The 20246-nt window shown below is 33.2% G+C and overlaps 1 protein-coding gene across 1 annotated transcript; it reads left to right on the forward strand.

Moving 5' to 3' along the window:
- Window positions 1-14163: 14163 nt before the first annotated feature.
- On the forward strand, window positions 14164-15808 carry OCT59_024940 (uncharacterized protein; the record flags this gene model as incomplete). The annotated part of the gene is made up of 13 exons (XM_066135104.1): window positions 14164-14187; window positions 14264-14304; window positions 14387-14416; window positions 14490-14505; window positions 14614-14644; window positions 14722-14751; window positions 14827-14856; window positions 14932-14947; window positions 15037-15076; window positions 15164-15195; window positions 15404-15435; window positions 15512-15651; window positions 15722-15808. The coding sequence occupies 13 exons, from the start codon at window positions 14164-14166 to the stop codon at window positions 15806-15808; spliced, it is 549 nt and encodes a 182-aa protein (XP_065991763.1).
- Window positions 15809-20246: the final 4438 nt, after the last annotated feature.

A 20246-nucleotide genomic window follows, 5' to 3' on the forward strand; every position in this document is an offset into this window, starting at 1 on the left:
TTGTTTTTAGTTAGTTTTATTTTTATATTTTTCTTTTTATGTTTGTAAATTGTAAAAGTTTGAATAAATATTAATAAAGATAAAGGCTACTATGCCACGTTTGCCTGGTTTTTGACTAGTAGTAGTAGTAGTAACTCTCTCCTGAATTTTTCAAAAATGAAAATTTCTGACGAAATAATTTTTATTATTTTTAAAAAAATAATACAAGCTACTAATAAAATTTTATATTTTATATATTCCCAACTCAAAGCCTTCTATTATGTCTGGTAACTATGCCAAGAGAGGCCGTAGAAGTCATAACCCTAACAGTAGGAAAGCTTCCCGTCAAGAACGAAAAAATAATAATAACTCTGATAATTTAAGCTCTGATGGTGAAAACACTATCCAGCAAAAACGTAATCATACGATTACTGAAAATTCTATGGATGAAGACTACGTTGCCGATAACCAGACGGCTGACGTTGGAGTAGATGGACCTTCCTTTTCTCCTCAACAAAATATCTCTGGTGAAAATACTTTGACCTCCTTCCTGAACAAATCTGCTGCGCCAACTGCGCCCAGTCACGTCGCGTCTTCTGGAAATGTGGACGCATCCATGCATGCACCTTCTAACAAAGACTTGCAACAACCCCTAACGCGTCGCCCAATTTAGATACCAATAATGCTCCAGATGGCGATTATACTCCCGATCTAGTGGTGACCCTTGCCATAACTAGAGATGATTTTCAAGCTGCAGCTACGCCGAATGCAGCCCCTAAATCTCTCAAAAAATTCCCTACCAATAAAGCCCTTATTGAGGCTGTCAATAACCTTTTTTTAGAAACATACGAGTCATTCACTGGAAAGGCTCGTATGACTGGTTCTGGCGAGGCCAAACGCCTCGTTATCCACTTCCATACCGCTGAAGCATGCGATTTGTGCGTTGGTTCCACTCATCTTGAGTTCCCTGACTTGATCTTTCATGCCCATGACCCTCGCCAACTCTGATCCAATGAAGATCTCCGGGCTATCCAAGTTACTGATATCCCTTTCTTCATCAAAAAAGACAACCTGATGGCTTATTTTAGAAAATTTGGTAACATCACCTCTTGTCGCCTCTTCTCCAGCCCTAATGCCAAAGTCCAGCAAGCCCGTATTGTATATGATCACGCCGATTCAATTGCTCATTTTACCGATCAATGGGCTGTATACTGTTTCTCCACCTGCCTCAGAATCACTCCATGCTTTTACACTGTAGATCAAAAGGCTGCGCGCCGGCAATACGTCACCACTCTCACTCAGCTTCCCCTAATATTAAAGACATCAACTTGGCTCCTCTTACTCGTAACCTTAGCGCTAAAGCTGTTAATATGTTACTTTCTCTAAATTCTTACAAACCCAAAAGATGGGCTTACGTCACCTTCAACTCCCAAGAAACCATGGATGCTGCTATGGAACAAACTATCAGCTTCCAAGGCCATGTACTTTTCTAGTCCTCCCCAGATAATACTAATAAACTTTGTCACAGATGTGGCAAATTAGGCTGTGCTCCGAATTTCTGCCCACTTAAACAAACCAGAGGTAGAAGTCGCACTCGCGACCCTGTTGCAAAACTTAAATTACGTTTTAATGTCAATCAACCTCACCGCTCTAATTCAAAGACTGCCAATGCACGTTCTTGCTCCCGATCTCGCTCCAAATCTAAAGATCGATCTGCTCCCAATTCTGGACGTGATAATAACATTTCCCACGACCGCACTAATAATGATAAAAATCATAACAAATCTGCTCCCAATATCTCCCAACATGCCCGATATAATAGCAAAGAACGATCAGTCTCCTTTTCTTCGTCCTCTCATTCTACAGCACGTCCCTTGCCCTGACAAACTCCTAACTCCGCATTATTTCCTGATGATGCTGATAACATTTTAAACCTTTTGCGTGAATTACAATGTGAAGTAGCCAAATTTCACAAACGCATATCCGCCCTTAAACTCGCTGACCAACGGATGACTCGTATTGAATCACACCTTGGCCTTGATCCACTTCCTTCGCCTAATGAGCCTGAACTGGATTTCATGCAAGAAGATGCCCCTATAACTCATGTTCTGCTTAATATTCAGTCATCTGCTCAATCTTCTTCACCGTCCAAAAGTATTTTAACGTGACCTTCGCCTACATTCACTATTGCTTCTAACACGTCGCTTCCTCCTTCTCACCTTTTCCCAAATGCTTCTTCTTTTACCCCTATCTCCTCCACGCAAGAAGAAATTAACGATCTCAAAAATAGTAGAGTCGTTATTGAAAGTAAATTGGACCAACTCACTGGTCATATCAAACAATTCATTAGCTCCATTGGTGGTGCTCCCCTGGAACAAGCTGATTCAGCTTCTTCTAATTAACTTTCTTCTTCAACTTTCAACTCCTTGACTGTTCTTATCATTGTGTTTTAATGTCGGACAATAATTTTAATTATGACACCTTTGTACAAAACCCTCCCAACCTTGACGAAGCTACTAAAATTTTTTCACATGAATCGTTATTCTCTTCCTTTAGTAACACCTCTCCTATCCCCAATTCATTTAATATTTCCTCCTTTAATGTTAATGGCCTCAAAATGTATGGTCAAACTAAACTAGAAGAAATTTCAACTTTTTTTTCCTTAAAACATATTTCTTTTAGTGGTATCGTTGATACTCATCTTCATCCTAAACAAATGAAGTTTTTATCCAAGCGCATTCTAATTATACTGTATTCTCTTCTGATTTGGATACTTCTAAACAAATTCTTTCTTCTGGTGGTGTTTCTCTTTTTATTGAAAACTCCCATGCTTCACATATACAAGATTTTAAATCTCATTCTTCACGTTTACTTTCCGTTAATTTATATTTCAAAGGCAATGTTAAATTGCGCATATTTGTTATTTATATTCCTCCTCCTGCTGAAAGTGTTTTGTGCTCTGACACTATTGAATTGCTAATTCAGCAACTTTCCTCTACTAAACAAGCTGGTTTTTACCATGCTGTTTGTGGCAATTTTAATATGCATTTAGATAAATATTATTCTATTTATTTTAATCAACCCCAAATTGCTTCAAAACATATTCACCGCCTTTTTTTTCATCTCCTCTCTCATGGATATGAAGACTGTACTCCTGTTAATCTTTCTGATTCCTTAGGTACCTTTCATCGCAATGACCTAGTTACTCGTGTTGATTATGTATGGTCCTGCCCTCTTCTCAAAGGATTTGCTCTTACTGCTTGCATCTTTGATGCTCAAGACATTTGCACATCTGATCATAACTCTGTTATCACATACTATGATATGTCTTTACTTTTTGCCTCTACTAAATTGGCTTGCGCTTGACAACTTAAGCGCCAAACCCGTCGCGTCTTCAAATTTGATTCTGTAACTGATATTCAATGGACGGAATTCACTGACAAAGCTGATGCTTTATGTGACGTTTCACCTTTAATCTTTTTCTCCTGGCATATCAATCAAATGTGCGAATATCTTCAATCACGAATCCTCAAAGCTGCCAATGCTACTTTACTTTCTTCTATTGTTGGCAACAATTATACTCCTAAGGTCCCTAAAGATCTGGAAATTTTAACTCAACATTATTGTTTTTTAAATTGCCTGCTGCATTCGATACGTATATTGCGCAAACATCCTTCAACTTATTCTGCTGCCCATGAACATAAGTGGTCTACTCATTTAATTAGACTTCAAAACATTTTACAATTGTATAAGAAAGTATTTACTTTCACTCCTATTTTGCCCTCCTCCCTTTTATCATGTCGACAAGATAATTTCAAATTACTCCTTGATGATTTATCTACTATTTCAAAATCCTTACGAGGATTTCAGTTGCTTCAAGAAAAAGAATTTCAAGATTCCTCCATTCGTGCTCATTTGAATGATAGAAATAATAATTTTGAAACTGACCTTTCCTCCTTTATTGATTCAGCGCTTTCTCGCACCCGTCGCTATATCACTCTGGATCGTATTTTTATTAACCATCCCATTCACCCTCAGTTGTTAACTGATCCTAAGGACATAGATGTTGCGGTTATTAACCATTTCCAAAACTTTGTACCTATCAAGTCCACTCCACCGGTGTCTATTGATACATTACCTGATAGATGGTCTGCTGCCTACCAACCTATAGATGATGTGTCTTCCTCCATCTATGATTCTTTAATGAATCCCCCTACCCTTGACGAATGGTTATCCACCGTTTCTTCCACTCCTAATAGTAAAGCCTCTGGTCCTTCTATGATTACTTATGAAATGCTCAAACATCTTGAAACTCGCACCTCGGCTCTGCTACTTATTTTAATTCAAACATGCCTCTCCAAAGCTGATATTCCTGATTTATGGCGACAAGCAATGGTTTTTCCCATCCCTAAGCCTCACGAATGGAAATGTCAACTAAAAAACACTCGCCCTATTACTCTACTTGAAGTGATCAGAAAATCTCTTGTCAAACTTTTTTATAATCGCCTTTCTACTATTATGGCTTCACATGATGTCCTTAAAGGTGGTAACTTCGCTGGTCTTCCAAGTGGTTCTTGTCGCGACCCTATTATTACTCTAGAATCTATTATCCATGATGCTGATATCAATAAAAACCCACTCTGGATTCTCTCCCAAGATATTTCTAAAGCTTTTGACTCGGTCGATTTAACAATGTTACGTTTTGCTCTTGAACGTATACATCTTTCAGCTTCCGCTGTCAAGTTTATCCTTTCGCTCTTCACAAAACGCATTAATCGCATTTTCACTGCTCATGGATCTACACCTGCTTATAGGGTTCGCATTGGTATTGACCAAGGCGAAGTTATTTCTCCTCTTTTATGGATTATTTATATTGATCCCTTACTCACTGTTTTGAAGAATGAAATGATAGACCCTTATGTTCTTTCTACACCGTCTTTAATTGATTCTCCAAATCCTTCTCTTGATTTGAAGATTAATAATTTAGTATTTATGGATGACTCTACTCTTATTTCCTCGTCAAAAGCTGGCATGGAATTTATGTTATCCATTACTGAAGAATTTTATCAGATCAATAACACTTCTGCCAATCATAACAAATATGTGTTAATTACTAATTCATTGCCCTTGACTATGAATTCTACTTTATCTCCTATTACTTTTAATTTGGATTTATCCTCTTTAAATAGTATTCCTTCCATTACTATTACCCCAATTTCCATGACAACTTCTTTTCATTTTCTAGGTGTTTGGTTTAACATTAAGAGCTCCCAGGATTTTGTCAAAAAGCAACTCAAACGCGAATGCTGCTTTTTTGCTGCAACCATCCGCCCCGCAAAGCTCTCTTCTAAACAAGTTATGTATCTCCATAATACTGTCCTTATACCAAAACTTGAATATCGGATGCAAGTTACTCACTTGTCTGAATCTGACTGCCACCTAATAACAAGAAGTATACGATCTGTTGTGAAGCATAAAGCAAATTTTTCTCGTTCTTTACCCAATCCCATTTTGTTTTTGTCTCAAGCCTTGGGCTTGATTAATTTGTTTGCTCATCAACGCCAATATCATATTACTAATTTATTTTTAATGGCTAATTCTTCTTCTTTTTTTATTCAATCCCTTTTTATTTACCGATTGTGTTTAATTCAATATAATTTTTTGATTTCTATTTCTCCTCTTTTAATTAAGGATTGGTCTATATGGTCTTCTTTACTTCTTTTTAAGAAAGATTATATCGCTTGCACTATTGCTCTCTTAACTTCTACTCCTTTTCGTTTGCTTCATACTCAATTTTCGAAACTTCTGAACTTATCCTTGTTAGATGAACACGTTCCTTTATTTTAATGCATGACACCTAAGGCCTTTAAAGCCTATTTTCCTATTTTGCGAAAGTGACAACTGTTGTACTTATCTCAGCTCGTTACTCCCCAAGGATCTCATTTAATTTCCTGGAAGGCTTACTATAACAATTTGGTTGGACGACGTGGCCCTGGCCGTATTCCTTTTTGGTACAAAGATATCCAACAAGTTACTACTGTTCCTGACTCCAATAACCGCCTGCTGGATCGTTTTATTGTTACGTATATGAATGACTCTTCATCTTATGATTTGGCTTCTTGCCTATCTTCTCCTCCCACTACAAAAAATTGGATTGTCACATTGGACGATTATGGTTCTCCCATTTTTGGCAAACAACTTTTGGTCCAAGCAAGTCGTGGTACTTGTTCTATTGTCCATTGGATTTCTCCTGATTGTGAATCTTCGCCTGGTGATCTTATCAGACTTGCTCCCTGCCTTGGCTGCGCTGCTCACATTCCTTTGCCTCCTTCCAAAAAACGGAATGCTGATTTAACCATTTGTACATCTACGGTCTCTCTCCAACATTCGTTTATTCTGCTCACTACTAATGAGCGGATTAGACGTAATACTTCTGAAGTGACTTCCTCTTTTACTTGGACTGATATAGAAGATGGTGTCCGTCTTTATTATAGTAGATTGGATTTTAATTTTGATTCTCCTCCTGCTGATACTGATGTAGCTCCTTTTACTATTGAATCCTCAGCTGCTGCTGTTTTTGCAAATTCCCCGTTGGTCATGTCTTCAGACTCACGTTACATTTTTTTCACTGATGGGTCTCTTATTAATTTAAACGCTCCTGATGTTTCTATGGGCTAGTCCTGGATGCAAATTGTTCCTGATGCAGGTTTTCCTAACTCTATTGCCACTTATGCTCACAGCCTTATTCGAGATAATCCTTCTTCTTCTCGAGCTGAAGCTGCCGCTATTTACGCAGTTTTAACCGTTTCTTCTCACGACTCAGAAGTTACTATATATACTGACTCGCAAAGTGCCATTGACGGCCTTCGAAGTTGTTCTTCCTATGTATACTCAAATAGCCGTCTTTACTACAAAATAACAAATTTTGAGCTTTGGGCCATTATTGAATGAACCATCCTTTCCAAGAATTTGACAGTCCTTCCTGTCAAAGTTAAAGCTCACTCTGGCAACTATTTAAACGATTTTGCCGATTCCTTGGCCAATACCGCTCACACTGCGTTATCCAGTATTTTGATTTCTGGCATGGACCTTGCTTCTGCCCATGATCTTGTCTTAATTTATGACAATGATGTCGTTTGTGAATCTAATCCGTAACACCTTCTCAAACAATATTATCAAACGCAGTTAATGCGTGATTTGTTAAATTTAACGCGATTTCACTTTACTTCTCTATTATCATCTAATATAGATTATATTGTTGACTGGGAACTTACTTGGTTCACTTTAAATTTCAAGCCTTCTCACGACGCATCCTTCACTCATGAACATGCTTCAAGGTACCTAACCTTTAAGTTCAAACTTTTCTTGGATGATTTACCTACATTAGAAAAGCTTAAACGGACTTGACCTGACTTATACATGGACGAATTAACTTGCCGTTATTGTATCGACCGTATGGAAGACTTGATGCACCTTTTTATGTGCAAACATCGTCATCTGCCTATGCCACAAATTTTACAATCTTATCAAAAACATTTGATTTCCAAAATTTTGGAAGCCGGTAAATTGGCTGATATTGATCCTACTCCATTTATTGCTAAACTCACTTCTCTTTCATGCTAGTCCTTTTCTTCTACAAATTGGTCCTCATACGCTCTTGTCCGTGATTGTTTACCCAAACTTTTTATCAACTTATTTGTCGACCTATCCATTCCAAGAACTTCTGCGATAAAGGTTATCGCTGCTATTCATAATAATTTTGTTCAGAAATTCAGTAGACGAATTTGGAATCTGCGTTCTTATGAAAAAAGTAGATGGGAAAACGCGATGAATATTACTTATAAATTGAAAACTACTCTGAAGCCATCTAATTTGCCATTGTCAACGTACATACCTTACTCATCTTTACTACCTCCGACCCTACACGATTCACGTGACTCCAGAACTGATTGGTTGAAGAACTCAATGAAATATGGATTGCCTTGGTTTAATCACTTTTCGGGTTTTATGGGTCGTCTAACGGTGCTACTAGGACCCCGAAAAATACATATGGAGGTCATAAATGATCGGCAAGATTTTGGCCTAAAATAAGCAACTTTTCAGGACCGGAATTATAATAATGCTAGCCAGTATCAAAACGGACAATAAAATTTAGGCCGGCACTATCCAAAAAAGGCAAGATTTTCATGAAAATTTAGGTTCTTTTTAAGCAAACTCAAATGTGACCTTTTTATGTATTTTTCGGGGTCCTGTGCTACTTAATAACAGCTTTTGCAGGATGGAGTGTCGATTTTTATAGTGGGCGCGCTATTCATTATTTCGTTAGCATAGTTGCTTTTACTTTGGTTGGAATATATCAAGGGGGAAGATCTGGGGAAATTTAGTGTAATGCGATTTTTCTTTTTTTTAGATTAATTTTTTTTACTTTATTTTTTCTTAGGAGACTATATAGCTTTGTTTTTAGTTAGTTTTATTTTTTATTTTTCCTTTTATTTTTTGTAAATTGTAAATTTTGAATAAATTTAATAAAGATAAAGGCTACTATGCCACGTTTGCCTGGTTTTTGACTAGTGCTGATCCTACAAAAAAGAAAGAACGGTTATTAGTAACTATTTGTAATAAAAAAAATAAAAAAAAATTGATAAAGATTCACACTTACGAATCTTTATCTTTGGATTTTCGTTTCTTGGAAACCCACCCGAACCTAAAAAATAAAGAAAAGAACGGTTATTAGTAACCGTTAATAATATTAAAAAACAAAAAAAAAATTGATAAAGATTTATATTTACGAATCTTTATCTTTAGGTTTTTGTTCTTCAGAAGCCCACCCGAACCTAAAAAATAAAGAAAAGAATGGTTATTAGTAATCGTTAATAATACAGTCAACTCATTCTATAGTCACTCCCGTTATAGTCACATTCTACTATATAGTCACACCAGTTAAATGTTCAAAACACTTTATTATTAAAATCTATCCTATATAGTCACAATTTATCTATAGTCACTATCACACCTATCCTCAAAAATCTTATATTAAAAAGAACCATTTATAATTACAGTTATATAAAGAATATATTAAATAACTTGGCATCTAATAATCGTACAAAGATGTACCATAGCTTGTTAGAATCGTCTCACTGAAACGAATTGAATGGTGGTAGTTTTATCCTTTTACTTTACTATGTTTACGGCCAGACCACCCATTGCCTCTTTTTGAGACTAATCTCGGGTCTGTGTCCTATCATCTTCAATGGGCAACCATTATATCGAGTACTTAATTCCTCAGGTAACAGCACCACTATAGAAGACATCTCCCATCGGGCCACTTTAGGCTGATCTGAAGCTAGGTACACGCCGCCTACTCATCCTATACCCATTGCATGATACTGATACTCAATTTATTTTACGACCTTTAGAGAGCATCTACTTTCATGGAGGACTTTCGACAGGTAACATCAACCATCTAGTACCCTTTCATACTACCATTTTAGGTACTAAGTCTCACTCAAAGGCCACTACAGCCCCGATTACCTAGCACCGATAGTACAGTTGTTTACCCCAAGTGGTATACTTTGTAGTAACCTAACCATGACAGGAAGTAGCAGGCATTTGTCCAGGATCACCCCTTATAGTGGGTATCAACCACCAGGGATCACTAACCAAAATCTAAAGAGTAGGAAATCAAACCCCATAACCATGCTACCTGTTCTGTGCACTGGTCAAAATCAATACTATCAGGTACATATCGGGTACCTGATATGTGTATAATATATGTGATATATGTGTATGATATTTAACAATACTACACATATCAGGTACCCGATATGTGTAGTAGAAATGTAGAAAATCGGTGACATATACTGTAAACATCACATATACATCTTACACATATCGGGTAGTCAAATATCGGTGACATATCTTGTAAACATCATGTATATATCTTATACATATCGGGTAGTCAAATATCGGTGACATATCTTGTAAATATCACGTATATATCTTATACATATCGGGTAGTCAAATATCAGTGATATATATTATAGATATCATATACTTAACACACATATATCGGGTAGTTAGCTATAAATTTCATATTAAAACTAATAGATATATATCTTTTTTTTATTTTAATTCAGATAAAATGAAATTCAACTTTATTAAAATTTAAACAATAATACAAGTCTTACTCTATCTACTACATACGTAAAATCAAATAAAGTTGAACATTAAAAATAAATAATTATACTATGTAATATGTAAAGTTCTACTGAAAGTAGCAATGATAATAAAATTATCTGTTTAACATTTAAAAAAAATATTAATGAAAATATTAGTAAGTATATTAATTAATAAGAGAAATAAAAATAGAAATGTTAATAAAAACGTTAGTGGTAAAAATATAGAAAATGTTAGTAAAAATGTTAGTAGAAAGAAAGAAAAGTTAGTAAAATAGAAAATATTAATACGAGAATGTTAATAAAAACATGTTAGTAGTATTTAATATTAATAGAAAATGTTAATAAGTGGTAAAAAACATTAGTGAGAGAAAAGAAAAAAAGTATTAGAACGTCAATAGAAAATGTATATATATAAAAGAAAAAAACAAGCATAATGAAAATATACCTTTATGTTTATTTCTAATATAAAAATAAATAAAAAAATATAATAATATTATTATTTCATAATAACTAAGTAAAGAGTTTGTTTTAAATAAAAAGTAAAAAGTTTAAGAGAAAGGTTTTTACGAAAGGAAAAAAAAAAATAAACAAAGTGCGAAATATAAATACCGAAATCATGTGATCAATCGCTTGATTACAACAACAAATTCTGATTGGGCCATAATTTTAACCCCGGGTTATTATAATTTATAATAGAATTACACTGCAAGTTAAACTCTTTATTGCTTTAAATTACCAATTAGTCACATATCGGGTACCTATCGGTAACCTATCATGCATATACCAGTCAACAAGTTAAATCACTGATTTTTCGTAATATCACAATAATAAATATTAATTTAGAATCTCCTTCATCCACTCAACTTACAGTTTGTATTATTATCCAAGAATCCATGCACTGGTTGAATGATGGCATATCAGGTCATAAGATATCATGGCATATTGGTTAAATATCAGAAACCTGATATAGCTTGATATGTAATATTAAAAATCATATACATATCAGTAACCCAATATGACAATGATTTGTTACCATAAGAGATATCGGTATTCTAATAGGTTGTTGAAATCTATATGAAAATAATCTGATTTATAAGTTACTCTTAAGTAGCTTTAATTGATTGATCGGCAAAGAGAAACTTTAGTTTTGGAACGGTTTAATCCATCTGAAGTATATTGTTTCATTTAATAACGGAAATACTTATTTATCATAAATATAAATATTTTTTTTTTTCCTTTTTTAGGGTAAATATTTTTATTTTTATTATTCATTTATTTGATTTTTTAACTTACAGTTCAGTTTTCTTGCAGGTTTCGTTCTCATTGGAAATAGATTTTGGTAAGTTTATTTTACATTTTTTCCCCTATATTTAATCCCTTTAATTTTATATTTCTTAACAAACTTTATTAATTGTTCATTATTTTCTTTCTATTTTAGGTGGATTTTCGGTCTTCTTTAGGACTTCGGAACTCGGAAGTTAACTTCCTTAACTTCAGTTGATATTAGACAAAACTTTTTGTAGATCGGTATCCTGGAATGAAACAGTAAGTTTCAGAGTATTTCATTTTACTTCAAAACTTTTTAAAATTTATCTTATCTTTATTAGTATTTTTTTTGTAGGTATCGATAGAGTGAGTTTCTTGGATCGTTTTTTTAAATTTGCTTTGAAGAAACTAATTATTTCTTCTTTTGTCAAGTTTGTAGGGTTCGTCTTCAATTATCAGGTCAGTTCTTTGGTAAGTTTTGAATTGAAACTAAAAGGAATTTTTTTTTTTTAACGAGCATTGCTAACGTTTCGTTAATATATTTTTTTTAGGTTTTGGGTTCAACTGGACTCCTTCAGTGAGTTTCTATTCGAACTTTTAGAAAAATCAAATTTCTTTTTAGCTAACATTTCATTGTTATTTTTTTTTAGGTTTCAGGTTCAACTGGATGACTGGATTCCCCTCCGTTCTTCAGTGTATTTCGTTCCAAACTAAAAAAAATTTTTTTTTAACGAAATTTCGCTAATGGTGGTAAATCCGTAATGATCATCACATTAATCTGATTTGTAATTGCCGATATCGATAATCTAATTTTAATTCTTCTTCAGTTTTATTTTTTTTTTCATTTAACTGAAAAAATTTTAGTAAATAATTGGTGAAGTTTTTTTATTTCTATTTTATTTTTATTCCTTTTATTATATTTTCTTTTTTATCTTTAGGGATATCTCTCAGACTTGGAGCTCAGCCCTTTATTTCAATTTGAGAACATTATTAACGTTCCCTTTCTTTTTTTTCTTTAGGGACAGTGAGACGCGGACTTCGGCCTCTTGGATACCGGGCTTTGGAATGGTAATTAGAATGGGAGAGGATTCTTTTTTTTTGATTTGAGAACATTACTAACGATCCCTTACTTTTTTCTTTAGGGATAGCGAGTCGTGGAATTTGGTCTTGAATGCTGGACTTCGGAATGGTAACTAGAATAGGAGAGCAGGAAGGGGATTTTTTTGATTTGGGAACGTTACTAATATTCCGTTTCTTTTTTTCTTTTGTAGATTCCGGAACCCGTTGGACACCATTTCGAAAGGACCCCGAATAATACTAATATAACTCACAAATGATCGGCATGCATTTACTATTAACTCTACGCAACTTTTTTTTTATAGTAACGCTACGCAAATCCAAATCTTAGTTCAAAAAAATTTTTGTTACTAATATAATTCATTTCACATTTTTTCTATTAAAATATTAATAAAATCATGCAAACCTCACCATTTTATATTAAAATAGTGTAGTTCGCACTTTTTTCTATTAAAATATTAATAAAATGGTGCGAAAATCACCATTTATTTGTTAAAATGGTGCGTTTCGCACTTTTTCTATTAAAATATTAATAATATCATGCGAAACTCACCATTTATTTGTTAAAATAGTGCGTTTCGCACTTTTTTATAATAAAATATTAATAAAATGGTGTGAAACTCTCCATTTATTTGTCAAAATGGTGCGTTTCGCACTTTTTTATATTAAAATATTAATAAAATGGTGCGAAACTCTCCATTTATTTGTCAAAATGGTGCGTTTCGCACTTTTTTATATTAAAATATTAATAAAATGGTGCGAAACTCCATTTTTTTGTTAAAATGGTGCGTTTCGCACTTTTTTATATTAAAATATTAATAAAATGTGCGAAACTCCCGATTTTTTTGTTAAAATGGTGTGTTTCGCACTTTTCTATTAAATTATTAATAAAATGGTGCATTTCGCACTTTTTCTATTAAAATATTAATAAAATGGTGCGAAACTCTCCATTTATTTGTCAAAATGGTGCGTTTCGCACTTTTTTATATTAAAATATTAATAAAATGGTGCGAAACTCCATTTTTTTTGTTAAAATGGTGCGTTTCGCACTTTTTTCTATGAAAATATTAATAAAATGGTGCGAAATTCACCATTTTTTGTTAAAGTAGTGCATTTCGCACTTTTTTTTTATTAAAAAATATTAAAATAATGCGAAATGCATTACTTTTTGTTACTATATACAATTAATTACCAAAATCCGTAATATTGCAAATTTCATAAATATATTACGGACCCATCCTTAATGGTTTTGCGCAACTTAATTTTTATCAATATTATACAATTGATCAACATATATTTATAAACTCTACGCAAACGTGATATGTGAGTTATCCCAAAATTGACCGATCTACGCAAACTCAATTTATGGGTTTAAAAAGTAATTTCATATAAACTCTACGCAAACCCGTTTGTGAGTTATATCAGTATTATTCGGGGTCCTATTTCGAACCAGTAAGTAAAAAAAAAAAATACTTTAAAAAGAAGGCGTATAGATATATACTAACCTTCTATTTTCTTTTTTTTTTGTAGGTTCCGGACGCCATTTCGAACCGGTAAGTTAAAAATCGTTCTAATAGAAGGCGTATAGATATATACTAACCTTTTATTTTCTTTTTTTTGTAGATTCTGGACCCTATTCGTTCTTATTTTTTGTAGGTTCAGAATGCCGAAGATACACATTTCGAAGGTAACTTCAGTTTATTTTATTTATTTTTTTGTTATATTCAAGCGAAACGTTACTAATGCTTCGATTTTTTTTTTAGGGTTTCGGCTCTCTGGAACTCTCCTGGGCGGAATTTCGAAGGTATTTCTTTGAAATTAATTTATTTCTTTGTTTTATTTAAATGAAACGTTAACTTAAACGTTTCAATTTTCTCTTTTTATAGGTCCATGGCTTCCCGAGCGGCATTTCGAAGGTAAAACTTCAAAAACTTTTATTTTTATTTTTATTCAATGAACATTAATTAACGTTCGTTCTATTTTTTGTAGGTCCAGAACACCGAAGGTATAGTGACGGACTCCACTTCGAAGGCAAAACCATCGAAGTTTTTTAATTTTATTTAATGAAACGTTGGCTAACGTTTCATTTGTGTTTTTTTTATAGGTTTTGTAGGTCCACGGCTTTCCGGACGCGAATTTTGAAGGTAAAACTTTGAAATTAAAATTTTTTTTTATTTTAATTTGATGAACGTTAACTAATGTTCGTTTTGATTTTTTGTAGGTCAAGACATTGCCGGGTTCTATTTTGAAGGTGAAAGTTCGAAATGATTTTTTTTATTTTTTAACGAACATTATACTAATGTTCATTTTTCTTTTATTTTTGTAGGTCAGGACGCTGCCAGACTCCATTTTAAAGGTATTTTCTTTGAAAGTTTTTTTTTATTAATTTATTTAACGAATGTTAGCTAACGTTCGTTCTTATTTTTTGTAGGTCCAGAATACCGAAGGTGCGATTCTGGATCCATTTTGAAGGTAACTTCAATTTTTTTTTTTTTTTCAGCTAAACGTTCCTAATGTTTCAGTTTTTCTTTTTTAGGTATTTGGCTCTCCGAAATTCTCCTGGATGGAATTTTGAAGTTACTTCTTTGAAATCATTTTACTTTTTATTTTATTTTGTTATATTTTAGCAAAACGTTACTAACTTTTCGTGTCTTTTTTTTTAGGATCAGGAAGTTGAAGCACTCCCATTTCGAAGGTGAAACTTTTATTTATTTTTTATGTTTTATTAATGAAATGTTTTTATTAATGAAAGGTACTAACATTTTATTTTATTCTTTTTGTGAGAACCCAGCCGTCACTACTGCCATTTCGAAGGTAAAACTTCGAAGTCTGTTGTTTTTTTTTATATTTATTTAAACGAAATGTTGACTAACATCTCGACGTTTTGTTTCCTCTTTTTGTAGGTTTTTGACTCTCTGGACGCAGAATTTCGAAGGTAATACTTCGAAATTCTTTTTTTTTACTTTCTTCTAACGAACGTTATACTAACATTTATTTATTTTATTTTTTAGGTTCCAGGTTCCCTTTCAAACATTTCGAAGATGACAATTCGAAATGTCATTTGTTTTATTTTGTTTTTAACGAACGTTTGCTAAAGTTCGTTTTTCTTTTCTATATGGAAACCCGGGACCTAAAAAGTAAAAGTTCGAAGGTAAAGCTTCAAGATTGAGTTTTTCTTTTTTTCTTTATTTCTCTATAACGAAACTTTATTTCTTTTGTAGGTCCTGGACACCGTTTCAAAAGAATTGAATAGTTGTTTGCTGGAATCGAACCAACTGGAACAATGTTCCAAACCATTAACAACATAATGTAGATAGATAGATAGAATAGGATAAATGAATGTAATTTATGTATAATAATGAAATAAAAAATATACGTTTAAATAAATAAATAAATAAATAAATAATGTATATAAAATAAATAAATAATAAGAATAATAAGAAATCAGGTTTCGATGTAGCAAATATGCAACTAATATTATAGACAGTTCGGTAAGGATTAAGATTGCTAAAATTCTTCCGATATTCATATTACACTTACCCGATGCTGCTTGACCCAAAAGTCACATGACTTATACCTGATCTGCGCCGAGAACCGGTCACAAATCAGGTGGACTGATCAGCTCCCATTCAGGTTAAAATCGAAAACAAATAATAGGGGCTATCGGGTATATGAAATTTACCCGGTAGCCCTTCATTTAACTAGTGAAAGGTAATGAAGTATGTGGTCATTGTGGTGTGAATGGTGTTAGGAATTCCACTAATGCCATTTCTTTATCTTTTTTAGGTTTTTAAGCAGTTTTTAAACAGCTCTTAGACAAACGGCATGTAATGGAGTGTATATATATATATAGTTGAGTGTGGTATTGCTAATGGTGTTATAAAAAATAATAACTAGTAACGCCACTATTTTTTATTTTTAGGATTCTTGATAGTTCCTGGATAATCCTTCGCGGTAGGTCTTTTGGTTGGGTATTAATGGCGTTATTAAACTATATAATAATGCCTTTTTTATTTTTTTTTAGGTTTTAAGTCAGACGATTATTTGCAATAAGTTTCTTTGGGTGATTATATGGAGCGATATTAACACCTTTTACTTCTTTCTTTTTTGATTTTTAGACGATTCGTTGATAACTGTTTATGGTAAGTCTTTCGGGTGGGTGTTAATACAGTAGTACTATTAAACTATAATAACACCTTTTTTTTTGTTTTTAGGTTTTAAAATAGTTTCTGGATGTCTCCTTGCAGTATGTTTCTTTGAGTAGTTATGTGGTGATATTAATGGCATATTAAATCCATTTGTTTTTTTTTTCGTTAGGTTTCTGAATGGTTTTTGTGGATAAAAAACACAGATTTCTGTACTGGTAATAAGTTTCTTTTGGTTGGTATGTGAATGTTAATGACGTTAGGATGCAGTACTAACATAATTTCTTCTATTTTTTAGGTTCTTGGACAATGCTTTGAACGATTTTTGGATAAAACATTATGGTAGGTTCTTTTGTTAATGCAATAATGGTATTATTAAACAAAGCTAACACTTTTTTTTTATTTTTTTATGTTTCTTGGATTAAAACGCGTAATGTAGATCAGACATGATCGTAATGTCAAGATCAACTAAGACGTGACATCTGATATTAGAACTTAGAAGTTGCTTGTTGGAATCGAACCAACTGGAACAATGTTCCAAACTATTAAAACATAATGTAAATAGATAGAATAGGATAAATTAATGAACAATTTAAATATAATAATGAAATAAATATATTATATGTTAAATAAATAAATAAATAAATAAATAATAGTACATATAAATGAATAAATAATAAAAAGAAATCAGGTTTCGACATAGCAAATATACACCTGATATCATAAATAGTTCAGTAAGGATTAAGAGAAATATCGGATTGCTGAAATTCTCCCGATATTCATATAACACTTACCGTTATGTTCTGACCTGAAAGTCATATGACAAATCATTTGACCTGTGATTAGTACCTGATATATATTAGAAATATATCGGTGACATATTGGGCGATATATATCTGATTATATAGGTGCCCGAAATATACCAGTGTATATCGGTGACATATTGGGTACCCGATGTTGTACCCGATATATGTAAATGCCCGATATATATCTGATTAGTCACCGATATATAGGTGCCTGATATATACCCGATAGCATAGATTTTGACCAGTGGTGTACGAACACTTTGGTTGGTCTAAGACCTAACAGAAGGTCAAACTACCACTAAGACATTGCACTCTCAGCCCTCAGCTTTACCATTTAGGACGACCATCTAGCTATTACTGACTCCAAGTGGTATCGTAGAGTGACCACCTGGACAGGAAGTCTCCCCCAAGGTATAGTAGTGACCTCAAGAACAGGACTGCGCACATACCAATGGCCTCATAGGGAACGTTAGAAAGACACCATGACCCTTAGTTGAAATGTGCGGTCTAACCGTACACACTAATTCACCATGATGCAGTCCAACTACACTAATCCCTGTACTTTCATGCTATTGGTTGTAGCGTCCGCAGTAAAATTCTTTTTATTTCCGTGGTCATGGGAATCGAACCTGCGACCTCACCATACTCAGGCTTAATGAGGGACTCAGTTACTATCTACCGAAATAGGGTGACCAACCTTTAGTTTTATCCTTTTACTTTGCTATATTTACGGCCAGACCACCTATTGCCTCTTTTTGAGGCTAATCTCGGGTCTGTGTCCTATTATCTTCAATGGGCAACCATTATACCGAGTACTTAATTCCTCAGGTAACAGCACCACTATAGAAGACATCCCACATCGGGCCATTTTAGGCTGATCTGAAGCTAGGTACACACCGCCTACTCATCCTATACCCATTGCATGATACTGATACTCAATTTATTTTACGATCTTTAGAGAGCATCTACTTTCATGGAGGACTTTTGACAGGTAACATCAACCATCTAGTACTCTTCCATACCACTATTTTAGGTACTAAGTCTCACTCAAAGGCCACTACAGCTCGCGATTACCTAGTACTGATAGTACAGTTGTTTACCCCAAGTGGTATACTTTGTAGTGACCACTCAGACAGGAAGTAGCAGGCATCTGTCCAGGATCACCCCTTATGGTGGGTATCAACCACCAGGGATCACCAACCAGGACCCAAAGAGTAGGGAATCGAACCCCATAACCATGCTACCTGTTCTGTGCACGAACACCTTGGTTGGTCTATGACCTAACAGAAGGTCAAACTACCACTAAGACATTGCACCCTCAGCTTTACCATCTAGGACGACCATCTAGCTATTACTGACCCCAAGTGGTATCGTGGAGTGACCACAGGACCCCGAATAATACTAATATAACTCACAAATGATCGGCATGCATTTACTATTAACTCTACACAACTTTTTTTTCATAGTAACGCTACGCAAATCCAAATCTTAGTTCAAAAAAATTTTTGTTACTAATATAATTCATTTCACATTTTTTCTATTAAAATATTAATAAAATCATGCAAACCTCACCATTTTATATTAAAATAGTGTGTTTCACACTTTTTTCTATTAAAATATTAATAAAATGGTGCGAAAATCACCATTTATTTGTTAAAATGGTGCGTTTTGCACTTTTTCTATTAAAATATTAATAATATCATGCGAAACTCACCATTTATTTGTTAAAATAGTGCGTTTCGCACTTTTTTATATTAAAATATTAATAAAATTGTGCGAAACTCTCCATTTATTTGTCAAAATGGTGCGTTTCGCACTTTTTTATATTAAAATATTAATAAAATGGTGCGAAACTCTCCATTTATTTGTCAAAATGGTGCGTTTCGCACTTTTTTATATTAAAATATTAATAAAATGGTGCGAAACTCTCCATTTATTTGTTAAAATGGTGCGTTTCGCACTTTTTTATATTAAAATATTAATAAAATGGTGCGAAACTCTCCATTTATTTGTCAAAATGGTGCGTTTCGCACTTTTTTATATTAAAATATTAATAAAATGGTGCGAAACTCTCCATTTTTTTGTTAAAATGGTGCGTTTCGCACTTTTTTATATTAAAATATTAATAAAATGTGCGAAACTCCCAATTTTTTTGTTAAAATGGTGCGTTTCGCACTTTTTTATATTAAAATATTAATAAAATTTGCGAAACTCCCAATTTTTTTGTTAAAATGGTGCGTTTCGCACTTTTTTATATTAAAATATTAATAAAATGGTGCGAAACTCTCCATTTATTTGTCAAAATGGTGCGTTTCGCACTTTTTTATATTAAAATATTAATAAAATGGTGCGAAACTCTCCATTTTTTTGTTAAAATGGTGCGTTTCGCACTTTTTCTATTAAAATATTAATAAAATGGTACGTTTCGCACTTTTTTATATTAAAATGTTAATAAAATGGTGCGAAATTCACCATTTTTTGTTAAAGTAGTGCATTTCGCACTTTTTTTTTATTAAAAAATATTAAAATAATGCGAAATGCATTACTTTTTGTTACTATATACAATTAATTACCAAAATCCGTAATATTGCAAATTTCATAAATATATTACGGACCCATCCTTAATGGTTTTGTGCAACTTAATTTTATCAATATTATACAGTACAATTGATCAACATATAATGCAATATATTTAAAAACTCTACGCAAACGTGATATGTGAGTTATCCCAAAATTGACCTATCTACGCAAACTCAATTTATGGGTTTAAAAAGTAATTTCATATAAACTCTACG

The sequence above is a fragment of the Rhizophagus irregularis genome, chromosome 5 (assembly GCF_026210795.1).
Source record: "Rhizophagus irregularis chromosome 5, complete sequence".
Classification (NCBI taxonomy): domain Eukaryota; kingdom Fungi; phylum Glomeromycota; class Glomeromycetes; order Glomerales; family Glomeraceae; genus Rhizophagus; species Rhizophagus irregularis.